At 48.7% G+C, this 25,751-nt stretch overlaps 2 protein-coding genes across 4 annotated transcripts; one reads left to right on the top strand and one right to left on the bottom strand.

Moving 5' to 3' along the window:
* The first annotated feature begins 3,812 nt into the window (after positions 1-3,812).
* klhl18 (kelch-like family member 18) lies at positions 3,813-14,283 on the top strand. Of its 2 annotated transcripts, none has more exons than XM_030074127.1 (10): positions 3,813-4,048; positions 7,154-7,284; positions 8,133-8,273; positions 9,839-10,037; positions 10,147-10,307; positions 10,579-10,715; positions 10,952-11,174; positions 11,762-11,866; positions 12,997-13,108; positions 13,581-14,283. In XM_030074127.1, the coding sequence occupies exons 1-10, from the start codon at positions 3,914-3,916 to the stop codon at positions 13,965-13,967; spliced, it is 1,731 nt and encodes a 576-aa protein (XP_029929987.1). In that variant the 5' UTR covers positions 3,813-3,913; the 3' UTR covers positions 13,968-14,283. The 2 variants fall into 2 exon arrangements, with proteins under 2 accessions (XP_029929987.1, XP_029929988.1); XM_030074128.1 differs by lacking the exon at positions 3,813-4,048 and adding an exon at positions 7,010-7,039.
* Positions 14,284-15,980: 1,697 nt separating this feature from the next.
* On the bottom strand, positions 15,981-24,518 carry bfsp2 (beaded filament structural protein 2, phakinin). Of its 2 annotated transcripts, XM_030074143.1 has the most exons (8): positions 24,473-24,518; positions 23,613-24,344; positions 22,309-22,391; positions 21,583-21,739; positions 19,917-20,078; positions 19,293-19,421; positions 18,011-18,252; positions 15,981-16,615 (listed from the first exon to the last, which is right to left on the bottom strand). In XM_030074143.1, exons 2-8 carry the CDS (start codon positions 24,045-24,047, stop codon positions 16,504-16,506), a joined length of 1,320 nt encoding a protein of 439 aa, XP_029930003.1. In that variant the 5' UTR covers positions 24,048-24,344; positions 24,473-24,518; the 3' UTR covers positions 15,981-16,503. The 2 variants fall into 2 exon arrangements, with proteins under 2 accessions (XP_029930003.1, XP_029930004.1); XM_030074144.1 differs by lacking the exon at positions 24,473-24,518 and having other exon boundaries at positions 23,613-24,367.
* Positions 24,519-25,751: the final 1,233 nt, after the last annotated feature.

The raw sequence follows: 25,751 nt of genomic DNA, 5'->3' as shown, positions 1-25,751 counted from the left end.
ACATTTAGGAAGCAGATGATTGGTTCTCCTGTGGTTCTGCAGCCAGTCAGCAGCACAGAGCCTCAATGCCAGTGCTAATCTGCTCAAACTCACAGCATTTCACAGCCATGGATTATAATTTCAGTTTATAATCCTGTGTGCAGCAGAAATATGGACAGGAACAGTCCAGTTACTGATCAATATCTGGATCAAATGGACTGATCAGTTTAGAGCATTGAGCCCCACTGACCCACACAGATTCTGCTCTGTTTAGCTCAGTGCTGCCCCCACTGGACACAACACTGACCTGCAGGCTGTTTAGCTCAGTGCTGCCCCCGCTGGACACAGCACTGACCTGCAGGCTGTTGTTCTGAAAGTGGAGGTGAGTTGCCTTTAAGTCTGTGGTTCTGTGGTTCTGACTAACGTTCCCTGGAGTTAGAGGAACGTTCCACGTCTATCATTTCTCTCCTGGTTGAAGCTGAATCGGTTTTATTTGGTTTGAATTTAACAGGATGAACTAACTGCTCCTGTCCTCGTGTGTTACTGCAGACATACTACAGGCATGCTTCACTTGTTTCAGTACTGACTTTTATATTTTTTTGGGGGGGGGGGGGGGGGGGGGGGGGGGGTTCTTGTTTTGAAAAGCGTCTGGATGTTCGACATCATGACCTTGAAATCCAACTTGGATTTCCCCTTAATTTCTCAGAGAAACCAGAGGCCTGAACCGTTTGAGGGTTAAACACCAAAATGTGAATAAAGTTTTTTTACAGCAGTGATGTGATGTGATGTGGAGCCTTTTGTTCCTGATGTCTGATTCCAAGGTGTGGAGGTACGGCGCCATGTCTGGGCCACTGTGGCCAGAGGTAATATTCTGAGAAAATAACTCAGGTTTTCAGAGATTAAACTTGTAAATTTATGAGAAAAAAAACCTGTGAAAACCAGTTCTCTCCTCCTCTGTGTCGGCGTCTCCACCTGTGCTGCCCCCTGCTGGCCGTGTCTCAGGCCTGCAGCTGATCCCCTCAGCAGATTCTACTCTGACATGGGATTCAGGAACAAGGAGATCCTGCTGATCTGAGCCCAGAATCAGAATCAGCAGATTGTTTTCTTCTGAATCGGCCCGAGTCACAGCAACGTCTCTTCAGAGTCCAGATGCCCAGATTGCCCAACCTCTCTGCTGTTTCTCGGACACCACACAGCTGGAAGCTGAGAACATCTTTAAGTCAGTGAAACCATCCACCTGTGCCCTGGACCCCCTCCCCACGGAAAAATGTCAGTGTGGTTTCTGTCCCGGCCACAGGCCTGAAACGGCTCTGGTCAGGGTCACAAATGACCCTCTGATGACAGCTGACACCGGCTCCCCGTCGCTCCTCATGCTTTTGGATCTAACAGCTGCATTTGACACTTTGGACCACAACATCCTCCCTCACCTCCTGCATTCCACCATCGGCCTCACTGACACCGACCACAAGTGGTTTAGATCCTGCCTCACTGGGCCAACTGAGTGTGTTGCACTGGGAGAGGCAAAATCACAAGTTCACTGTGTGGCCTGTGGTGTCCCTCAGGGTTCGGTGCTGGGTCCTTCCCTCTTCACTCTCTATATGCTCCCCCTCGGCCATGCTATCAGCAGGCACGGCATATCATTCCATTGCTATGCTGATGACACACAGCTCTACCTGCAGACAGACCCCCCCCCTCTGCCCTCCGGCCATCTGCCTCACTCACTACCTGCCTGGAGGAGATAAAGGCGTGGATGAAGCTAAACTTCTTACAACTTAACAGCTCCAAGACTGAAGCCATCCTTGTTGGCACCCCACACCAGGTTAGATCATCAGTCACCAACCTCGGCGTTAAAACTGACCCGCACCTTAAATTCAAGACCCACATCAAACACCTGTGCAAGACTTTCTTTTCCCACCTCAGGAACATTGCAAAAGTCCGTCATCACTCAACCTGGCAGATGCTGAAAAGCTCGTCCACGCCTTTGTCTCCTCCAGGCTGGACTACTATAATGCACTCCTCTTCGGGATCCCTAGTAAAAGCATCCAGAGGCTTCAGTACATCCAAAACAGCGCTGCTAGGATCCTGATGAGGGCGCACAAGCATGACCACATCACACCTGTCCTCAAATCACTCCACTGGCTGCCCGTTGAACTCAGAATTCAATACAATGGCATCCGTGGACCTGCTCCACTCCATCTTAAAGAACTCCTCACTCCTCAGACCTCCTCACACACCCGCCGCACTGCCAACCTCCTCAACCCCCCCCCCCCCGGGCCAGACTCCTCACCATGGGCCTTCTGCTCGGCTGCTCCCAGACTGTGGAATGCTCTTCCTGACCACCTGAGGGCGCCGCAGACTGTGGACACTTTTAAATGCTACTTAAAGACTTGCCTTTTTACTAAAGCCTTTTAATGTATTTTATCATGTTGTCTGTTTTTAACTTAACACATCTGCACTGCCTTCTGTAGCACTTTGAGATTTGTCTTTATGTAAAGTGCGTTACAAATTAAATTTATCATTATTTATTTATTTATTTTTTTATTATTTTTATTATTATTATTGTTAGATGCTGAGGAGAAGATTGTGGTTCTGGACTCAGACCAGCAGGATTTCCTTCTGACTGAATCCCACAGGAGGAGAACAAACTAGTTTCACTGCTTCTCTCTTAAATTTGTAACTTCATAATCTCCGATTTTTTGGAATCAGAGGGGAGTCGGGGGATATACACTTTACATTTTACACTGTTTACATTTTACACTGTTGGATCTTAAAAAGGTTCTAAGTAGAGCTTCAAAATGCAAAAAGAAGAAATGGGAGTGAGACAAAAAAAAAATTGAGTGAGCAACTTATTGCAAACAACCATTAAACTGAAATAGGCTGTTCATCAGCTGATCAAAAGTTTAAGATCACAGCCTTTAAAAGCCCAAATCTTCGCAAAAATGTGGATTCAGAGTCATTTTCTGTCATGACAGGTCATGACAGTGTGGATACCTGACAGAAAATGACACTGAATCCACATTTTTGCGAAGATTTTGATCAGCTGATGAGGGCCGGAGTCCGGCCCTGGACATCCTGCTGCAGGCTGGGCCTTTAATTTGCAGCTAATAATAATAATAAATAATAAATTTTATTTAAAGGCGCCTTTCTTGGCACTCAAGGTCAGCTCAGCTGTTTCATGTTTATTTTTTCCTGTCCTTTTTTTTAAATTCCGGGTTTGACTTTTATTTTGGTGGCCAAACGCCAAAATATTTTCGCTTCGCCTTCCAGGTTCGAGCAGCGACGGCGACCGGGCCTCTATTTTGAAAAGCGAGACCGGCCGGTCTGAGAGGCATCGTCACTTCCGGTCACAGCGTCAAGTTGCTGCAACCGGCTGAAGGTCGGAAGTTAATTAACCTTCAAAATAAAAGCACGAGCGCCGCCGCCGCTTGTTTTCCTCAGAACAGAGCGCGCGCTGCGGCTCGTGGTTCCGTCAGGTTCTGCTCTGTTCCACACAGAACATCAACACCAACAGCATCATGTGCGGCGGGGCCGAGCTCACACATCTGGACCAATCACAGCAACCAGAGGTCCATCACACACACACACACACACACACACACACACACACACACACACACACACACACACACACACACACGAGTGAAAACCCAACATCTCTGCACACGACTTTCAGCCTGATAGAGATGACAACAACAACAACACTTAAAGTAAAAATAACAACATTAATGATAACACTCTCCTCCTCTTCCTCCTCCTATTAAACAGAAACCGTCCACACGTTCCATGACTAAAGTTTTATTTTGAAAGTTGTGACCGGACATTCCCACAGTCTTCCCGCGCTCCGTGACGTAACTTGACGTGGTTGTTGTGTGTTCCTGCTTGGCTACGGCGGCTCTGCGGGGTCAGTCCGTCCTGCTATGCGGTGTGTGTCCTGATGACGATGGGAGACGTTCTCTGCGAAGAGCTGGAGGATTTAGTTCACTTCTCAGTGCACGACCTGCCGGCGCGCGGGTATGTCGTCATGGAGGAGATCCGCCGCCAGGGGAAACTCTGTGATGTCACTCTCAAGGTAACGTGAGCCAGGTGCGGCTAGCCGCTAGCGGCTAACGGCTCGCCCCGCGAGCTAGCTAGCCGCTAGCAGCTCACCGTGCTAACAGAATGAATCAGGGATAAACGGCAGGCAGGTGAGTCACCGTGACGTCACACCGGGTCATGTAGCAGGGCAAACCGGTCAGTGACCCGGGCGTCACGTGACCGGGCAGATGATGGTGATGATGATGATGATGAGCAGCCTGTCAGCAGCTTCATCAGTCAGTCAGTCAGTCAGTCAGTCACATCGACCGGCTGCTGATCGATACCGGCTCACGGAGCGCGTGTCCGAGCCCGCAGTGTGACGTCTGCCACCTGATGTGTGTTACCTGTCACACCTGTCACACCTGTCACCGGCAACGCCACTGACACAACAGACAGCGGCAAGCCCCGCCCCCCGCTGTCTGTCAGGTCATGTACGGTGACGTCATGGTGACATAGTTTTCACATAGTTGTGTGTTTCCTGTCATGTTGTTGGAGGATTTACCCATGATGCACAGGAACAGGTGTGTGAGGAACACACTCCCCAGGTGTTCCTCTGGCAGGTGGAGCCCAGCAGCTCCAGTGTTCCTGCTGTCAGCTGACCTGTCAGTCATCATGGAGCTCAACATGTCTGTCATGTTGTTATCGCGATATGCTCACGCGAGATATTGATATGGTATCAGATTCAGTTAGTGTTCTGATCTGATCAGTAAAACTGTGTGAGCCACTGCAGCTGCTGCATCCTGCTGCCACACACACACACACACACACACACACGCACACACTCTGACAGACCCACACACACACTGACACACATGCACACACACTCTGACAGACTCACACACACTCACACACACATGCACACATGCACACACACACACATGCACACACACTCTGACAGACTCACACACACTCACACACACACACACACACACTCACACACACACACACCGCTGCCCAGCTGTGTGCATCCAGCAGCGCCAGGCAGTTGTCTGTCAGTTGTCACATTTTCAGTTTTCAATTGTCATGTTGACAGTTTTCATGTTAAGTTGTCAGTTTCACGTTGTCAGTGTCATGTTGTCACATTGTCAGTGTTGTTGTCAGTTGTCTTGTTGTCAGTTGTCAGGTTGTCAGTTTTCATGTTGTCATTTTGTCAGTTTTCATGTCATGTTACATTGTCAGTGTTGTTGTCAGTTGTCATGTTTTCAGTTGTCATGTTGTCATGTTGACAGTTGTCATGTTGTCACTTTCATGTTGTCAGTGTCATGTTGTCAATTGTCTTGTTATGTTGTCAGGTTGTCAGTTTTCATGTTGTCATTTTGTCATGTGTCATGTTGTCACATTGTCAGTGTTGTTGTCAGTTGTCTTGTTGTCAGTTGTCAGGTTGTCAGTGTCATTTTGTCAGTTCTCTTGTCTTGTTGTCAGTTGTCATGTCAGTTGTCACATTTTCAATTGTCATGTTGTCATGTTGACAGTTGTCATGTTGTCAATTGTCATGCTATGTTGTCACGTTGTCAGTTGTTGTATTGTCATGTTGTCAGTTGTCAGTTGTCATGCTATGTTGTCACGTTGTCAGTTGTTGTGTTGTCATGTTGTCAGTTGTCACATTTTCAATTGTCATGTTGTCAGGTTGTCACTTGTCATGTTGACAGTTGTCAGGTTGTCAGTTGTCGTGTTGTCAGTTGTCACTTGTCACTTTGTCAGTGTCTTGTCAGTTGTCATGTTGTCAATTGTCATGTTATGTTGTCAGGTTGTCAGTTGTCAGGTTGTCAGTTGTTATGTTGTCAGTTGTCACTTTGTCAGTGTCTTGTCAGTTGTCATGTTGTCAATTGTCATGTTATGTTGTCAGGTTGTCAGTTGTTAGGTTGTCAGTTGTTATGTTGTCAGTTGTCACTTTGTCAGTGTCTTGTCAGTTGTCATGCTGACAGTTGTCAGGTTATGTTGTCAGTTGTTATGTTGTCAGTTGTCACTTTGTCAGTGTCTTGTCAGTTGTCATGTTGACAGTTGTCAGGTTGTCAGTTGTCGTGTTGTCAATTGTCATGTTATGTTGTCAGGTTGTCAGTTGTCAGGTTGTCATTTATGTTGTCAGTTGTCACTTTGTCAGTGTCTTGTCAGTTGTCATGCTGACAGTTGTCAGGTTATGTTGTCAGGTTGTCAGTTGTTATGTTGTCAGTTGTCATGTTTTCATGTCATTTCAGTTTTCATGTTTTTCAGTTGTTATGTTGTCAGTTGTCATGTTTTCATGTCATGTCAGTTGTCATGTTGTCAGTTGCTTAGCTGCAGCTTCACTGTAAAGCCGCTGATGTTCTTCTTCTTGATTGGTTGAAGTGTTTGATGTTTGTCTCCGTGTGAGGAAACGTTCTGCTGTGGAACCCAGAGGAACCGCACAGTGCAGGTTCTAAGAGCTCTGCAGTGAGTGGTGTTTCTGATCACACTGCTGTGATCTGCTGTAGGCCAGTGGGTCAGCTGTGTGTTAATCTGCGGGTTAATCCTGTGAGCTGCAGGCTGCTGAGGTTGCTGGATGTCAGATCTGAGCGAGCCAATCAGCACCCACGTTTCAAAACCAACAGAGCGGCGTGATGTGTGGAGGAAATAAACCGGTGTGACGGGGTTCAGGTGTGAGCATCAAGCCAGCCCCCTCACAGGGCCTGGAGCTTCATCATTAGATTAGATTAGATTAGATTAGACTGGATGTGCCTGAAGAGGGGACACTGTAACAGAAACGTCTGGACCAGGGGGGTCAGGCTGCTGCCACGGAGGCCAAGAGGCTGCAGGTTTTCACTCCAACCAAAAACTCCACCAGGTGACTTCACTGATGACCTCACCTTCAAGCAGAGAGGCGGGGCTAATCAGTGCAGTCACCTGGTGGAGGTCTTGGTGGGAGTGAAAACCTGCAGTCTGACCCCCCTGCTCTCAACAGGGTGAACTGCTGAACCTTCTGCACAATATGCATGTGCAGTTTGACAGTATATGCTGCATGCTTTATGAAGTAAAATAAAAAATATATGAAATTGTAATGTAGTATAAGTTTTATGATTACATTTACAACAAAATAAGAGGCGTGTAAGTCATGCTGCTGTGTGACATCACTTCCTGTCTGCAGGTGGGGGATCACAAGTTCAGCGCTCACCGCATCGTGCTGGCCGCCTCCATCCCGTACTTCCACGCCATGTTCACCAACGACATGGTGGAGTGCAAGCAGGACGAGATCGTCATGCAGGGCATGGACCCCAGGTAGGAACCAGGAGCCCCGCCCTGACACCAGCCCCCACCCACAACCCACACCTGAATCCTGTGTGTATCTGGACCGGAACCGGGTCGGGTCCGATCTGGATCTGGGTCAGGTCTGGGTTCAGTCGAGCGGAGTAGAAGGCAGTCGAGGCTCAGTGGGGTGTCGGGGCTCAGTGGGGTGTCGGGGCTCAGTGGGGTGTCGGGGCTCAGTGGGGTGTCGGGGGTCAGGGTACCGGGTCCGGGGTGAGGCTGTTCCCAGATCAGGTTTTTGTGGGTCCAGGTTCAGACGGGGAAGTGACACACTGCGGTTTGGGTGATGGTTCAGCAAGAACTGATCTGGGATCAGTGTCACCTGGGTGCATGACTGTCTGTCTGTCTCTCTGTCTGTCTATGTCTCTCTGTCTCTCGCCACCTGCCTTTCTTTCTACCTGCCTGACTGTCTCTCTCTCTGTCTCTCTCTGTCTCTCTGTCTGTCTGTCTGTCTGTCTCTGTCTCTCTGTCTCTGTCTGTCTGTCTCTCTGTCTATCTCTCTCTCTGTCTCTCTCTGTCTCTCTCTGTCTGTCTGTCTGTCTGTCTGTCTGTCTGTCTGTCTCTGTCTCTCTCTGTCTATCTCTCTCTGTGTCTGTCTCTCTGTCTCTTGCCACCTGCCTTTCTTTCTACCTGCCTGACTGTCTCTCTCTCTGTCTCTCTCTCTGTCTGTCTCTGTCTCTCTGTCTCTGTCTGTCTGTCTCTCTCTGTCTATCTCTCTCTGTGTCTGTCTCTCTGTCTCTTGCCACCTGCCTTTCTTTCTACCTGCCTGACTGTCTCTCTCTCTGTGTGTCTGTCTGTCTCTCTACCTGTCTGTCTCTCAGTGCTCTGGAGGCTCTCATCAACTTTGCGTATAACGGCCGGGTGGCGATCGACCAGCAGAACGTTCAGTCTCTGCTGATCGGCGCCAGTTTCCTGCAGCTGCAGAACGTGAAGGACGCCTGCTGCTCCTTCCTGCAGGAGAGGTGAGCCCGCCCACACAGGAAGTGACATCACAGACGCCCAATCTGCATGTTCCTGTCTGTCTTTTATTTTCTCTGATTATTGATCTGATCACAGCTGTAGATGATAAAGTCTAACACACGAGTGCTGACGGCTTCATGTGCCGCTCGGAGATGATGCTGACACACTGTAACCATAGCAACAGTGGGCCGCATCCAGCCGATTGGATGAGCTGTCGAGCCGGGAGCCAATGAAAAGTCAGGATCATTTAATGTGACAGGATGTTTGTGGTTAATATTCTGCCAGCAGCTTCTTGTTTCTGCGCCTGGAGAGCAGACAGACGCCTCCTCGCTGCATCCAGGATCTGTTTTTATCAGAAAGAGTCATAGATCATAACCTAGAGGCTTTATGTGAGTTTAAAACCACCAAAATAAGAACCAGCATCAAAAGCAAATGTCTCAGCTAAAGGGAAATCTCTGTGGAACAACTTGGACAATGAATTAAAACTCTGCAGCTCAATCAGCCAGTTTAAGAAAAGGTATAAATCCATGATAATAGATAAATATAGATCATTATTATAATCATAATCAAAATGATATGTACTTATGGATCTTTTGATTTTTTTTTTTGGGTGTGTCTGAATTATGTGTTGTTTTCTGATATGTCCTGACATTTGGTTTTGTTTGTAACTTAACACACACGGACAAAGGGGCACAATAAGCCTCAGCTTCAGGCTGCACACTCTGAAAAACTCATTTATTCATCTTTGAAAATGCCAGTTGATTGTAACCAGTGTTGGGACCAAATACTCACAAAACTAATAAGTTACAATTACTAATGACTTCTGTAAAAAAGTAATTTTGATTACTACTCAGTTACCGCTGCAGAAGAGTAATTCAGTTACTGGGGAAAGTAATTTTTATGATTTTTTTCTTTTCTTAAATCCTCTTATTAATGCACATATTTTTGCGTTGCTGTCAAATTTCATCTGTCATTGTCAGTGTTGGCCACGTTACTTTGAAAAAGTAATTCCTTATAGTTTAAAGTAGTGATGCCAGCTTGTGCAAGTGGGGAATTGAACCTGTGGTCTTCTGTACGGCAGGCAGAGATACTATCCGCTCTTGACAGCTTCTTGTAATTTGTGCTGAGTCATTCTCCATGCATGTTGATAAGATATGAAAAACTGCAAAGTCTGACCGGTTTGAAAATTGACACACGGCTTTTTCTCCACAAGATGCACATTTTTCGAACAGGATAGTAAAATAATAATAATTATTAGTAGTAGCCTAAGTAACGGCTAGTAACAGTCATTTCTTTGATTACTCGTTACTGATAAGAGTAACGCCGTTAGTCACGCTGTTACTCCCATCACTGATTGTAAGTAAACTATCATCATCATCGACAGCACCACATAGACACAGCTGGGAGTCTGAACTCCCACACAGTGTCTGGTTTCAGATCACAGCACCGGTGAGATGCAGTGTGAGTGTGCACGTGTGTGAGTGTGCACGTGTGTGAGTGTGCACGTGTGTGAGTGTGCACGTGTGAGTGTGCACGTGAAGCGGCTCTGACGCCCTGTGTCCTGCAGGCTACACCCTAAAAACTGCCTGGGCGTGCGTCAGTTTGCCGAGACCATGATGTGCACGACGCTGTACGACTCGGCCAACAGCTTCCTGCACCAGCACTTTGTGGAGGTGTCGCTGTCCGAGGAGTTCCTGGGCCTCAGGACGGAGGAGGTGCTGGAGCTGGTCGGCTGCGACGAGCTCAACGTGAAGGCCGAGGAGCAGGTCGGCCCCGCCCACACAGCCAAACCACACCCACAGGGACCACAGTGACAGGCTGGCTCTAACGTGTGTGTGTGTGTGTGTGTGTGTGTGTGTGTGTGTGTGTGCTCAGGTGTTCGAGGCCGTGCTGGCCTGGGTTCATCACGACCGGCAGCAGCGTGAGGCTCTGCTGCCCGAGCTGCTCTGCAAGATCAGACTTCCTCTGTGCCGGCCTCAGTTCCTGTCGGACCGCGTGCAGCAGGACGAGCTGGTCCGCTGCTGCCACAAGTGCAGGTGACACGCACACACACACACACACACACACACTCACACACACAGATATTAACTCGGGCTGCAGTTCACTGAAGTGTCGTGATTCTCTCCTTGGTGATCCAGGGAATCACGTCATGTTAGACGAAGGAAAGCTGAGACTCTTCAATGAGCCACATGTGATTCCTGTGTGATGATGATGATGATGATGATGATGGTGATGATGATGATGATGATGATGATGATGATGATGATGATGATGGTGATGGTGGTGATGAAGCTGTGGTTCTGGCAGGGACCTGGTGGACGAGGCGAAGGACTTCCACCTGATGCCGGAGCGGCGGCCGCACCTCGCCGCCTTCAAGACCCGCCAGCGCTGCTGCACGTCCATCACAGGCCTCATCTACGCTGTGGGAGGACTCAACAGCTCAGGTGACACACACACACACACACACTCTCACACACACACACACATACACACACACACACACACTTTAGATCTCAGATCCCTAACCCTAACCCTAACCCTAACCCTAACGGGGCGATGATGTCACCGCCCCGAGGAGGAAACATGTTTTGGGCTGCAGTTTGTGATGATGATGAAGATGATGATGATGGTGATAATGATGATGAAGATGATGATGATGATGATGTGTTTCCTCCGCCAGGCGACTCCTTAAACGTGGTCGAGGTGTTTGATCCAATTGGAAACTTCTGGGAGCGGTGCCAGCCAATGAGGACGGCGCGGAGCAGAGTGGGCGTGGCCGTGGTCAACGGGCTGCTGTACGCCATCGGCGGGTACGACGGCCAATCACGACTCAGCACGGTGGAGGTTTACAACCCGGAGACGGACAGCTGGACGCGAGTGTCCAGCATGAACAGCCAGCGCAGGTCAGGGGGGGGTCAGAGGGGGTCGGGGGGGGTCAGGTGGGGGTCAGCGGGGGGGTCAGGGGTCACGAGGAGCGCCTCCTCACCTTTCTGTCCACCGTCGATGCTTTTATTTCATCCCACCTGAAGTTCCCTGCTGGTGGAAGCTGCTCCTGTAAGAGGCTCCAGCTGATCTGCTGCTCATGGCTTTGCTAATCGTGTTGCAGCGAGCTATCTTCACTTAGCTTAGCCTGTCTTAGCCTATCTTAGCTTATCTTTGCTTAACTTAACTTAGCGTAGCGTAGCTTAGCGTGCCTCTCTGTGTTTTTCTTTGGGGGTGGGAGGGGCAGTCAGCTGGCTGTCAGGTGGTGTTGGCGGCCATGTTGGAGCGGCACAGAGAACATTTTTGAGAAAAGTATTTTCAGGTATTTAGGTTTGTGATGCGTACGGAGCTACCGGTTCCGGTATGGTTCCACCACCGGTCAGAGCACATGGTCGTGTTCTACCTGCAGGTTCTCTTGCATCACCAGGTGCAGATGTTTTGCTGCTGAAGCCTTCATTTCCAGCTGTTCTCAGACCAGGTGCCTTAATAAAACTGTTTCCGTCCGCAGCGCCATGGGCACGGTCGTGATCGACGGGCACATCTTCGTGTGCGGCGGCTACGATGGAAAATCCTCCCTGAACTCAGTGGAGTGTTATTCCCCAGAGACGGACAGGTGAGCCCCACCTTCAAATCACATCTTATCCATAACACAAAAAGTTTCATCAGCAAGTGACATCATAAGTCGTGATGTCAGAACCGGGCGAGCCAGATCAGAGCTGTCAGGGCGTACCTCAGGGCTCCGTCCTGGGACCCTTCAGCTTCCTCTGGTTCATCTGCTCTGCCGCTGTGAGGACACTTTATGTCTTTTGTCCTCCTTGTTGCTAAGCTCGTCCAGTCCTCAGAAATATCTTGAACTCCTACTGCACGCTCTCATTTTCTCACATCAGGTTGTTGTAATTCCTTCTACACACATTATTCAGTCGAGCTGCTTTAAATGGTTTCCAGCTGACTCAGCACGCCGCTGCCAGATTATTACCCAGAAGCAGCTGTAATCCCACATCACTCCTGCTCTCTGGCTCCCCATCAAATTCAGAATTAAAATGTTAACCTTTTAATTCACTGTTTAAATATCTGTTCTGGCATTTATTCCTCATATTCCTTATTAGCGCATATCAAATCAGATAATGTGTGATATGCATGTGTAAACAGAATAATTCAAAGAACTTGTAATTGGCTTTTTTTCTTGTCTTTGTGTGTGTGATCATCTTGTGAATTTTTATAGTGATATCTGAAAGTCAAATGTTGACCCCCTTTCCCCTGTGTGTTAAAAACAGTGTTTTTTGGTAATGTGTGGTCATAAATAGGTGATTTTCTAAACTTTCCACCAATGGGATTTCTTGGGACTTTTTTCCCCTCACTCAGGACAAACTGAGGATACAGAATCAGTTGAGTTTGCTTCTCTTGCAATTTGTCCTGGGTTGACCCCAATTTTGGCCTAAAATTACTGGACTATGTAGGATTCGGTTTATTCTGATATAAAGCTCGACATGATGTTGCCCCCAGTTTTATCGCTGACCTCTTTGTTCCTCACACCGCTTCTCGACCGCTCCAATCAGATTTTTTTGGCCTTATCTTCTCCCAGCTGATCTGTGCTGCTGATCAGTGTTTTGTGCTTGTCACTGATCTGGTTTTCGTCTTGAGTTCGTGCTCGTTCTGATTTGGCGAAGCTCTTTGTGTCTCTGAGGGAAAGTGAGAGCGTTTCCTGGCCTCACGCTGTCATGTGACGCTGCTGCTTCCCTGCAGGTGGACGGTGGTGATGGAGATGAGCGCCAGCCGCAGCGCCGCGGGCGTGACGGTTTTTGACGGGAGGATTTTTGTCTCTGGCGGCCATGACGGTTTACAGATCTTCAACACGGTCAGTTTGAGCGTACACACTCACAGAACATACACAGCAGGGTGCATTGTGGGGGATTGATGTGTATTTGCTTTTAAATTAAGATACAACCAACAGGACTTTTGACTTCCTTCTCAGGGTTTGATAAAAATATGTCCCTTTGAAATTCATAACAGAAACATGTGCATTATTTATAAATTTGTGCATTTATCCTACAAAATAACCAATAACACTTAATATGTAATCAATCAGACTGACCAGATCCAGTATTTAAAGTGTTCTTCAGGTTCTTTCCCATCATGTGGTGTTTCCTCCTGCAGGTTCGCCCCGTCAAGAGCAGTGGCGGTGCAGCGCTCGCTCCCTCCACAGGGAGGCGCTGACGGGGCGAACCTGCAGGATCTGCTTCTCATATGGAGGAGAAAACACCACGACCAAAGTCACAGCAGGTGTGCCTGTGGTTTAACCTGCTGCAATGTCTCCTCCCGTCCTGCAGGTGGAGTACTACAACCACCACACCGACCGGTGGCACCCGGCGGCCGGGATGATGAATAAGCGGTGCCGTCACGGCGCGGCGGTGCTGGGCAGCCACATGTACGTGGCCGGAGGTTACGACGGCTCGGGCTTCCTCAGCGGCGCCGAGGTGTACAGCTCGGTGTCGGGGCAGTGGAGCCACCTGGTGGCCATGAACACGCGGCGCAGCAGAGTGTCGCTGGTGGCCACGTCCGGAAAACTGTTTGCCGTGGGCGGCTACGACGGCCAGTCCAACCTCAGCTCTGTAGAGATGTACAACGCCGACACCAACCACTGGACGTTCATGGCGCCGATGGTCTGCCACGAGGGCGGGGTCGGCGTGGGGTGCATACCCCTCCAACCCGCCTAAACCGGCCAATCACGGCCAATCACGGCCAGACGATTACAGATGGGATTTGCGACGGGCTGCGAGACTGTAGGAACTCAGTGCGGAAGAGGAAGCTCTCCTTTATTTTTGCGAACGTTGAGCTTTAGCAGGTACGACGGCCGCCCCGAGCGCTCGGCGTGGACCAAGAGACGATTAGACGCTAGTAGGGAGAGGCTCAGGCCTGTGGGATCATGGGTAAAAAACTGTAGAGTTCACCTTTGGGGAACTAGCTGGCATTCTGCAATTAGCAAGTGTGTGGACTGACAAATCAAATATTAAATATTGATTTTATACTTGATTCATCTGCGTAGTGTATCAACCTGAACTCACTGGTCTGCTCAGGTTTCCTTTGAGGCTCAAGGCTCCGACGCTCTGAGCGACGGGACCCGGGCGTGAACACTACAGGTCGACCGACGGTGGATTTTCAAAAGCCGATATAATAACGATATGATAACGATATAATAAATACCTAAATAAATAGAGAAATAAATCTGGAACACTAAACATTCATCTCAACTGATTGTAAGTGATTGTAGTTGCTTCCTGTCAGCCATCGGCCAATCAGAGCCGAGCTGCCCAGAGTTTGTAAAACGTCTTATCGGCGCCGACTAACCGGTCGACCTCTGGTCCGCCTGTCAGGAGAAACCTGCCGCCTCGTCTGCCTGCCTGCCCCCCGTCCCGCCTGCCTGCCCCCCGTCCCGCTGCAGGACAGGCAGCTGGAGCCACAGGCAGCAGCTTCATGCTGTTTGTTTTCAGATTTCTCCAGGCAGGGTCACTCATTCGCCTCCGATTCTTACTGTCTTGATTTGATGTATTTCCTGTTGGAACAGGAAGTGTGGGCGGGACAAAGTGCAAACCAACAGGATCTCAGGTTGGGAGAAAAACACACTTTTATTTTGAAGGGACAGGTGGATGAGAGAGGATGTTTAAGGATTTCTGGGGTTTTACTGGTTGAAATTTTAATTCACAGCCACTGGTGCAGGATGATGATGTCACTGATTGACAGGAAGTCGAGGTCATGTGAGGTCACCCAGAGAGACCAGCGACTCTGTCAAACGGACGCCGGCGGCGTGACGCTCGACTTTATTGGCTACTGATCAGCTGTTCGACCCAAATATGTGGATAATGATAGACGATGCAACTGTGGGTTCACACTTATTTAAATTTTAAGTGTAATCACAGTGAAAATTAAGCATTCTTTAAAAAAAACAAAAAAAAAACAGCATAATAATACCAACTGCATGTAGAAAATTCAGTTTCTTCACAAAATATTTTATTGATCAGAACAGATGGATCGCTGTGACGGCGTGGCAGGAAATAATCACGGAGCCGGAGGAGGGGGGAAGGTTTCCAGGAAAGAACTCTGAAAATTTCTGAGATTAAATTTGTAAATTTACATGAAAAAACTCAGAAACTTCTGAGAAAAAAAAAACATGTGAATCCAGTTTCTCTCTTCCTGTGTCGGCGGCTCCACCTGTGCTGCCCCCTGCTGGCCGTGTCTCAGGCCTGCAGCTGATCCCCTCAGCAGATCCTACAGGAACAAGGAGATCCTGCTGATCTGACCCAGAATCAGCAGATTGTTTTCTTCTGAATCAGCCCAAGTCACAGCAACGTCTCTTCAGAGTCCAGATGCTGAGGAGGAGGTTGGGGTTCTGGACTCAGACCAGCAGGATTTCCTTCAGACTGGATCCCAACAGGAGGAGAACAAACTGGTTTCACTGGTTTTGCTCATAAATTTACAACTGTAATCTCAGAATTTTTGTTTTTTTTTCTCATTCATTCATGACTTTAATCTCAGATTAGCAGACGTTCCCTCCTCTGCCCGCTCTCTGTGAGCGTTCATTCAGAAACAAGATGGTTTCTGCCTCCAGAGGTTTGGAGCTAAATGTTCTGGTGCTTCGTCTTTCAGTCGTGTGTTCAAACCCCGGCAGCTCACCTCCTCCCAGTCCGACACACCACACACACCTCGCACTGAGCCGACACTCCACACGCTTTCATCACAGCTTTTATTCAGGTATTGATGCTGTTTACACTGTATGCACTTCTGCTCCATAAGAAGAATGATAATAATAATAATAATAATAATAATAGTACAAAATCAGTTTTATTAAAGTTCATTGAAGACATCTTGCAGTCAAATTGAGGATTTTTCAGCAGTGTACCTAACCACAGGTCTCCAGGGAGATCACAGCCAACAGTTCAGTACACTCACTTAAAACACATCAGCCCAGTGTGTTTCTGCTGTCGCTCCGACGCTCGGCTGCGTCGCCTCGCTGCCTCAAAACATCCGCAAACTTTCAGCACTGCAGGTCGCCAGCCGCTCACACAGCGGCGGGGACTCGCTGTCGGTCGTCGGCGGCGCGGCGAGCAGCTCGCCAACACGATGCACACCTGCACACCTGCACACAGCCGGAGCTCACGGCCTCCGAGGACGTTCGCTGGCAGTGACGCAGAAACGTCCGGCTCCTGCAGGAGTTCTGCTCCTCAGATGCTCCTCGTGGAAGCCGAATCCTCAGCATCACTGTCCCGCGGGGCCCGAGGGGCCTGAGGGGCCCGGGGGGCCCGGGGGCTCGCTGGTGGACTCTGGAGGCCCTGCAGCTCCCTGAGGCTCTGGAGGCTGGTCGGAGTACCTGGACAGGTGGAGTTCAGATCAGACAGTTTGATTTATGAAGCACATTTCACTCAGCGTGGGGAAAAACTGATGCCCTTGAGTACAGTCGTCCCTCGCTATAACACGGTTCATCTTTCGCGACCTCGCAGTTTCGCGGATTTTTTTTAGTGCAATTTTGCATGTTTTTTTTTTTTTTTTTTTTTTACAGCGCATTGTGTTCTGCGTCCTGATTGGCTAAGGGACTGCAGACCATTGTCAGTCAGTCTCCTCCGTGCCGTGTCTCCTGTACAGTACAGAATGCGTTCATTCTATAATACTGGACTTATTTTTCTACGAAGGTTTGAACTTTGAGAGTTTAAACACGAGAGAAAAGTGAGAAAATGTTAATGCCTGTCTGAGAAAAGTGTATAAAGTGTGTAGTGAGGGGTTTTACAGCCTTAAAACATCTAGAATCATTGTAAAAAATAAAGCTGACTACTTCGTGGATTTCGCCTATTGCGGGTTATTTTTAGAACGTAAAACCCGTGATAAACGAGGGACCACTGTAATGTCATTCTTTTTTTTTTTTTATGATTTTTAAAATGTTTGTCTTATTACTGAACCAAGGAATCCGCTGGTGCCCGTCATGTCAGGCTGGTTCGGCTCTAAGCAGCTAAACGCTCCAAAGTTTGGCAAAATTTTGTCACAAGAAAATCTGTCATGTCTGACAAGAAAGACAAGACAAGAAAAAAAAGTCAATTACAAGTTCTTTGAATTATTCTGTTTACACATGCATATCACACATTATCTGATTTGATATGCGCTAATAAGGAATATAAGGAATAAATGCCAGAACAGATATTTAAACAGTGAATTAAAAGGTTACTATATATAAAGTAACCTTGAATTAAAAGGTTACTATATAACAGTGAATTAAAAGGTTACTGTATATATATTAACCTTTTAATTCACTGTTTAAATGTCTCTTCTGGCATTTATTCCTTATATTCCTTATTAGCGCATATCAAATCAGATAATGTGTGATATGCATGTGAAAACAGAATAATTAAAAAAACTTGTAATTGACTTTTTTTCTTGTCTTTGTGTCTGTAATCATCTTGTGATTTTTTATAGTGATATCTGAAAGTAAAATGTTGAACTCCTTTCCCTGTGTGTTAAAAACAGTGTTTTTGGTAATATGTGGTCATAAATAGGTGATTTTCCAAACTTTCCACCAATGGGATTTCTTGGGACTTTTTCCCCTCACTCAGGACAAACTGAGGATACAGAATCAGTTGAGTTTGCTTCTCTTGCAATTTGTCCTAGGTTTTTTCATAAAATGACTGGACTATCTGTGCTAATACAGGTTAGGATGGGGTTAGGATGGGGCGGGGTGGGGGCTGGGGGCGGGGCGGGGGGCGTGGCCTGCACTCACAGCGGGCCGGCGGGCTGGTAGCGGCTCTCCTCCCCGTCCAGGATGCCGTGGTACGTCCCGATCTCCTGCTCCAGACGCAGCTTGTTGCTCATCAGGGTGTCGTAGTCGCGGCGCTGCTGCTCGATGTCGCTGCGCACGTCGGCGAGCTCCGCCTCCAGCTTGGCCACCACCGAGCCCAGGTTCTGCAGCTCCATGTCGTGCCAGTGCCGCGCGTCGCTCAGCGAGTTCTCCAGGCCGCGCTTCTGCAGGGGAACCCAAACAGAACCGCTAGAACACCGTGACTCTCCCACAGCGAGCAGACCGCCTGCGGGCCGGCCCCCGGACCGCCTGCGGGCCGGCCCCCGGACCGCCTGCGGGCCGGCCCCCGGACCGCCTGCGGGCCGGCCCCCGGACCGCCTGCGGGCCGGCCCCCGGACCGCCTGCGGGCCGGCCCCCGGACCGTCAGCCGTCAGCTAGCTAGCTCATTAGCCAGCAGGCTAACCAGGCTACTGTTGCTATGGTAACACTGTTAGCTAGCTCACTAGCCAGCAGGCTAACCAGGCTACTGTTGCTATGGTAACACTGTTAGCTAGCTCACTAGCCAGCAGGCTAACCAGGCTACTGTTGCTATGGTAACACTAGCCGCTGCTAGCTGCGTTAGCTAGTGTGCTAATGAGTCAGTGCTGCTGGCTGAGCCGGTGCTGAGAAAGGCGAGGAAAAGGCCGTCAGCAGCAGAAACGTCACTGGAACATTCAGTTTATTTTCAACAGGAAAAAACAAAACAAAACAGAAAACATTAAAGTGACGTCAGGTCAGGGTTAGTTGGGTCAGGGTTAGTTGGCTGCTTCCACGAGCGTTTAACCTTCAAACCTCAACAAACTGACAAAAACATGAGAAAAGGGATGAAGTGACAAATTTGTAAGAAATTAGCAAAAAGTCTCCAACAAAAATCCCCAAAAAAACTAAAAATAAAAGGAAATAAAGTGAATTTTGTTAAAAGGGTAAAATAAAAACCTTTCAAAATAAAGGCTCACGCTCTGAGGCTTTATTTTCACTGATCAATATCAGGATCAAATGAACTGATCAGCCCCACTGACTGACGCTCAGTGCTGCCCCCCGCTGGACAGAGCACTGAACTGCAGATGGAGGTGGTTCCATGCTGTGTGTGTGTGTGTGTGTGTGTGTGTGTGTGTGCGCGTGTGTGTGTGTGTGTGTGTGTGTGTGTGTGTGTGTCTGTGTGTGTGTGTGTGTGCGTGTGTGTGTGTGTGTGTGTGTGTGTGTGTGTGTGTGTGTGTGTCCTCACCAGCGCTCTGATGGACTCGGTCTCGGCCTGCAGGCTCTGGATCTTGCAGCCGGTGTCGGTGCACTCGGCCTTCAGCGCCTCCACCTCCTCTTCCTCACGACTCAGCTTGCTGCTCACACACTCGGCCTGCTGCAGGAGCACACACACACACACACACACACACACACACACACACAGTGCAGGTTGCAGGTACAGGTGTACAGGTGTGCTGTGTGTGTCTGTCGGTGGATCAGAGCCCCTGTCAGGACGGAGACACGGAGCCAGGAGGAGGGAGGAGATAATCTGGGAAAAAATCTGGAATTTCCAAGATTCAAGTCACAAATTCATGAGAAAAAAATTAAAATGTTTCCTGTCGGCGGCTCCACCTGTGCTGCCCCCTGCTGGCCGTGTCTCAGGCCTGCAGGTCTGACTGGATCCACAGGAGGAGGACAAACTGGTTCACAGATGTTTCACCTAAATTTGTGAGTTTTTTTCTTGTAAATGTATGAATTTAATCTTGGAGTTTTATTTTCTTCTGTCGGCTCCATAGTTTTTTTTTTTTTTCTCCCCACAGCAGCTCCACTATGCCGCTGTAGAGTGTGTGTGTGTGTGTGTGTGTGTGTGTGTGTGTGTGTGTGTGTGTACCTTGCACTCCAGGTAGCTATCCGTCTCGGCTCGGTTCTTCTCGATGACCTTCTCCCAGTGGTTCCTGATGTAGGCCAGGATCTGGTCCAGACTGGTTTCTATGGGAGCGTCGGGCTCGTCCACGTCCCGTCCGGCCATCTGGCTGTACAGGACGCGCACGTCCTGCCACACGCGCACACACACACACACACACACACACACACACGTCCCAGTTACAGGTGGGTGCTGGAAGGCGTCACCGTGGCAGGTGAAGGTGTGTGTTTGGTGAGTTCAGCGTCCCGGGAGCCACCTGTGTGTTTCTCTCATGTCACTCATTTGTTGTGAGCGTCATGTTGGGCACCGTTGCCGTGGTGACAGCAGGATGTTGCCGTCACCACGGCGACGAGTAAAAGCTGTATCAAACACGGAGTCACGTACAATCAGCCGACATGCAGGACCGCTAGCTTGTACATCAGATCATTAGCTTATCATTTACTAAGTGAACTGAGTGCTTAGGGTTAGGGTTAAGGTAAGGTTAAGGTAAAGGTTAAGGTAAGGTAAAGGTTAAGGTAAGGTAAAGGTTAAGGTAAGGTAAAGGTTAAGGTAAAGGTTAAGGTAAGGTTAAGGTAAAGGTTAAGGTTAAGGTAAAGGTTAAGGTAAGGTAAAGGTTAAGGTAAAGGTTAAGGTAAGGTTAAGGTAAAGGTGAGGTTAAGGTAATGGTTAAGGTAAAGGTTAAGGTAAGGTTAAGGTAAAGGTTAAGGTTAAGGTAAGGTAAAGGTTAAGGTAAAGGTTAAGGTAAAGGTTAAGGTAAGGTAAAGGTTAAGGTAAGGTAAAGGTTAAGGTAAGGTAAAGGTGAGGTTAAGGTAAGGTAAAGGTTAAGGTAAGGTAAAGGTTAGGGTAAGGTAAAGGTGAGGTTAAGGTAAGGTAAAGGTTAAGGTAAGGTAAAGGTTAAGGTAAGGTAAAGGTGAGGTTAAGGTAAGGTAAAGGTTAAGGTAAGGTAAAGGTTAGGGTTAGGGTTAAGTTTGGGTTGGGGTTAAGGTAAGGTAAAGGTTAAGGTAAGGTAAAGGTTAGGGTAAGGTAAAGGGATAAAGGTTCCTCGTGTCACAAGGCAAAGGAAGCTGCAGCAGCACGTGGCCTCTATGTTTTATAACCTGAAAGGCTGTTTGATTGTTTTTTAGATTATTTTTTGTCATTTCTGCTAACAGTGACAGAGAGACAGGCAGAGAGAGAGAGAGAGAGAGAGACAGGCCAGGCAGAGAGAGAGAGAGAGAGACAGGACAGGCAGAGAGAGAGACAGGACAGGCAGAGAGAGAGACAGGACAGGCAGAGAGAGAGACAGGCAGAGAGACAGGACAGAGAGAGAGACAGGGTTAGGGTTACTTAAGGTCAGGAAACCTTAGTTAGCCTGGTTCACTAACCAGCTAACATCAGCAACCAGCTTAAAAACAAACTGGTTTTGTTTGGACGTGGACTTGAACTCGGGTCACCCCCCCTCCCCCACCAGGTCACCCTCTCCCCCTCCCCCCCGGGTCACCCCTCCCCCAGGTTCCCCCTCCCCCCCGGGTCACCCCCTCCCCCGGGTCACCCTCTCCCCCTCCCCCCCGGGTCACCCCCTCACCCACCAGGTCACCCTCTCCCCTCCCCCCCCGGGTCGCCCCCTCCCCCCCGGGTCGCCCCCCCACCGGACCTCCTCGTGGTTTTGCTCCAGGTCCCGCAGCTCGGCTCTCATCTTGTCCATCTGGTCCTCCAGGTCGGCCTTGGTGATGCTGGCGTCGTCGATCACCTTGTACAGCGAGCTGATCTCCTCCTCCACGGCCTTCCTGAACGGCTGCTCGTTCTCGTACCTGCGGGTCAAACATGGCCGACACTGAGCCGAGGAGCCGCTGCGTGGAGGATCAGATGCTCTGGGGCCGCTTTGTCAAAACATGATCAGACTGGAGACCCAAAGTCCACAGGACCGGGTTCAGACTGGGAGGTTTTAATGCGGCCTCTATGTGTAATTAATGATCTGCCTTTCCTCCGCCTGCAGACTCAGGAAATTAAATCTTTGGACCCAAAAGAAACAGGCAGGTTTCTTTTGCTGTTGGCTGAATCAGAGTAATCAAATCAGCTGATTCTTTTTATTTCAAATGCATCATGAAAATCCTCTTCAGTGATCAAAGGGTCTCAGTTTTGATATTTCAAGTCATTTGTGGAAAGGCTGTGAAAAGAATTTGCCAGTCCACCTCTTTTGGTGGGATTATTATTTAATCTGGATTAAAGGTTGGATTGGTCCAGATCTTCAGGACCTCTTTCTAAAAACTCAGGTTTTAGACTGAATCCAGCTGGATCAACTTTCTACTGGAGGATCAGGTTTGACAAAGTGGCTCCTGAAGGCTCTGACAGGATCAGGTCTGACTCAGGTGAGGCTCACCTGTCCTTGAAGTCCTCAGCGTTGGCCTGGACGTTCTCCGTCTGCAGCATCAGCCTGGCGTTGGCCAGGATGGCCTCGCTCACCTGCGGGACGGGCACAGGGTCAGTTTTGGCCTGCAGGGGGCAGCACACACTCACACAGGGTCACAGCAGGTTCAATTCATTTTACTTTGTTCTTCTTTTACTACTTTGGCCTGTAAAACACATTTTTGAGGTGGAAGTGAATACTCTTCTCCAGAGAGAAAAGAGGAAATTAAAATCTAAACTACAAACAAAAGAAAACAAACAACAAAAAAAAAATCTTTATGAAGGCAAAGTGAGAAAATCAAAGTCAAAGCCAAAAAAGGTAAAACATAAATATTAAAAAACTGTTATGAATTATGTAATGTACAGGCTACAGAAAAATCCTAAACGCAAACACTGAAAAAAAATATTTAAAAACTGTGAACAGAGAGACAGGTGAGAGAGGTAGACAGTGAACTGCAGAGAGAACAGAAGTACCCACAACAAGCATTTTCCAAATATTTTTCTAGTTAAATTAAAGAGAAATTCAACTTTTCTAAATTTTAGGACCCGTGGAGAGACTGGAGAACCCACAGGATTGGCTGAGGGAAACACCGGAGAGGGAACCGACCAATCAGGGCTGACTATACAAACTGGGTGTGGGAGGGGCAAACAAGACTGACACAGGAAACCCAGAGAAACAAAAGCAGAGACCAAACCAAAGTCCTAAACACCAAAAACACAAACTCATGACCAACTGAAGAAACTGCGGACATTTTGGATCTTCAGGTTGAGCCCGGGTCTGAATGAAGAGCTGGACTTTGTATCTGTGAGTATCTGATGCTCTGATGTTCTTTATTGTCCACAAGTGGACATTTGCCTTGGGCTTCACAAGTTGGTTAAAACACACCGCAGAAAGTATGAAAGTATGTTCTTTACTGCTGCAGCAGCTCTACAGCGCCCCCCCGAGGGCAGTTTGATGAGTCCTTAAAGACAGGATGAGCAGGATCTGACTCTGTTTGTTCAGCTTTTTGTTTCACCTGCATTTTCTCTCCCAGCTGTCTCTGCTCTTCCCACATGACTTCACTGGCCATGTTTATAATTCTGGATGGTCTGATTTTGTAGATTTGTCAGGTGGGACAATAATTCTAAGTAATTTCGCCAGTTTGACAAAAGAAAAAAATCTGATTCCAAAGATAATAAAAACGTATGGTCAAATGACAACCCAAGCTGGCCAATTACACGGGATGAGAGCATTAATGTAGAATTATGAAGGGGAAGCCAGCAGCAGGTGAGTCCTACCTGTCTGTAGACCTCCTCCCAGTCCCTCCTTAGCGGGCCCCAGGCTCCGGCGCTGGAGGCCTTGCGGTCCAGACAGAGCCGGATCTGCTCCTCCAGCTGCTGGTTCAGCTGCTCCAGGGCTCGGACCTTGTCCCGGTACTCCATCAGGCAGCTGTTGAGGCCGGGCGACGTCCCGTGGGCGGCCCGGTCCCCGGCCCGCGGCAGGACGGGCACCGCGCTGCTCCTCATCCCCTGCAGGAAGACGCTGCTGATGCCCAGGGCGCGACGGGACACCCGGGCGCCCAGGCTGGAGGCTCCGCCCGTCGGGGCGGTGCCGACGAAGACGCCCCGGGGCGCCGTGGTGCCGCTGGCCGATCCGATCCGGGTGCAGCCGGGGACCGAGCGATCGGCCGACGGCTGGCCCAGGAACGAGGAGCGTCGTCTGGGCAGAGGCATGGTGTGCGAGCGGGCTGGTCTGGGGTCAGGGCTCTACATGGACCGCGGCAGCTCGGCTCGGCGCGTCGCTACGTCAAACAGCGCAGGGCCGCCGGCTCTCGGCTTTATTGTAGCGCGGCCTTCTGGAAAGCTGGCCGGCTTTGTTCCGCCTGTTTGTGTGGCCGCTGGGCCGGACGCCGGCCTCCGGCGGGGGTCCCACCTTTGTGTTTGTGGGAGCCGGTGGGTTTTTTCGGCTGCCTCAGCAGGGAACAGGAACAGTCCATGACACCATGAGCACGACCCTTTGTGTTTGTGCTTCTAGAGGAGCAGAGAATAAAAAGCTGTTTACACAAAGAAAACAGGATAAAAGAATCCATAACTGTTTGTGTTCCAGCACAGAACAGACATGATGCCTCCCATCATGCGGCACACAGACAAAAACGGACCTGAGCCAGGTGTTACTGCACCTCTGCAACCTGCAGCCTCCATGAGCTGAGCCCCCGGTCTCCCCTCCCGAGGCCCGGGCCCCCGGCCTGGCCCTCCCGAGGCCCCGGGCCCCACGGAAAGAGACTGATATGAAAAGATTTTTTTTTTTTTTTTTCAATTCAAATATCATGTTAAATAATCAATAGTCACTGCTAGGCTACATGTTTTTGTCTGGTGGATTAACCCTTTGACACCTGAGACAATTTCGTTCAGAAACATGCAGGGAAAAGGGGATGAGCCAAATGCATAAGTCAAAAATGACCTGAACATTACTAAATAAAATAAATAAATGAATGAATAAACAAACCTGGATATTCCTTAAACAAAGCAGAGGGGGAAAAAATCACAGGAAAGTAGGCTCATGCATTTTTTAAATAATCGGAATATATGTTTAATTGAATATGAACAAAACTGACAATGACAAGAATGACAAAAATGGCAAGAATAAAATGATGTATGTAAAGGTCAGATCAGTGATGCTGGATCAGGTCTCTTGTGTTTAAATGTTTTTACACTGTTGTTCATTTTGCTGAGGACCTCCTGGAAGACCCTCTGGGGGTCCCTGGAGGTCCCCGGATCACACTTTGAAACCCACCGTCCCATTGATTTCATATGAAGAAGCCTGTCCCCCCTTTAGCCAGCGAGGCTAAATTATTTTAGTGGGCTAATGTCTAAACTTTTTTTTTTTTTTTTTTTTTTATCTTTCTCTCTTTATTGATTGTAATGTTCAGGTCATTTTGTTTTTGCCTTTTGCCTGGTTTAATTAAAATAAAATATAATATAAGAGAGGGGGTCCAGAAAATGAAAAAAGTTGGGAGATCTCCTGGTTTAACCTCTTGAATGTTTTGTGACCAGCTGGCAGCTCACACTGTCACACTGTCACACTTCACATGCAGCCAAACTGAACTGTCAAGCTGTACCTGAGGTGTCCTGCAGGGGGCGCTGTGCTACCTCCTAGCTCATCCCAACTGACAGAAGCTGTGTGGCAGAGGCTGCTGCTTCCCAAACTGTATGGTTGATTTTAAAACAGAAGTATTTCTTTATGTAAATATTAAAGGATTAAAAGGCAAAATGCACAAAATAAGGAACAGCAGCAGAAAAGCTGAAGAGCAGCAGGTTGAACATGTTGGACTGTTTTTCTGCAGATCTGTGTTTCCTCTCCTCCGCTTTGATTTCTGGGTTTTTCAGCAGGAACAGAGGAGCTGACTGGATTTCTTCGTCCTGCCTCCCAGTTTTGTG

This window comes from Myripristis murdjan, chromosome 17 (assembly GCF_902150065.1).
Source record: "Myripristis murdjan chromosome 17, fMyrMur1.1, whole genome shotgun sequence".
NCBI classification, from domain to species: Eukaryota; Metazoa; Chordata; class Actinopteri; order Holocentriformes; family Holocentridae; genus Myripristis; species Myripristis murdjan.
This window is presented reverse-complemented; position numbering and strand designations above follow the sequence as displayed.

Excerpts from the sequence above, each read along its gene's own strand:
- klhl18 (XM_030074127.1), top strand. The coding sequence starts at position 3,914 with ATGACGATGGGAGACGTTCTCTGCGAAGAGCTGGAGGATTTAGTTCAC. Across the intron at positions 4,049-7,153 it reads TCTGTGATGTCACTCTCAAG|GTGGGGGATCACAAGTTCAG; the intron begins GTAACGTGAGCC and ends TCCTGTCTGCAG. Across the intron at positions 10,038-10,146 it reads ACGTGAAGGCCGAGGAGCAG|GTGTTCGAGGCCGTGCTGGC; the intron begins GTCGGCCCCGCC and ends GTGTGTGCTCAG.
- bfsp2 (XM_030074143.1), bottom strand. The coding sequence starts at position 24,047 with ATGCCTCTGCCCAGACGACGCTCCTCGTTCCTGGGCCAGCCGTCGGCC. Across the intron at positions 20,079-21,582 it reads TGGAGCAAAACCACGAGGAG|GACGTGCGCGTCCTGTACAG; the intron begins GTCCGGTGGGGG and ends CGCGTGTGGCAG. Across the intron at positions 16,616-18,010 it reads TACCAGCCCGCCGGCCCGCT|GTACTCCGACCAGCCTCCAG; the intron begins GTGAGTGCAGGC and ends CCACCTGTCCAG.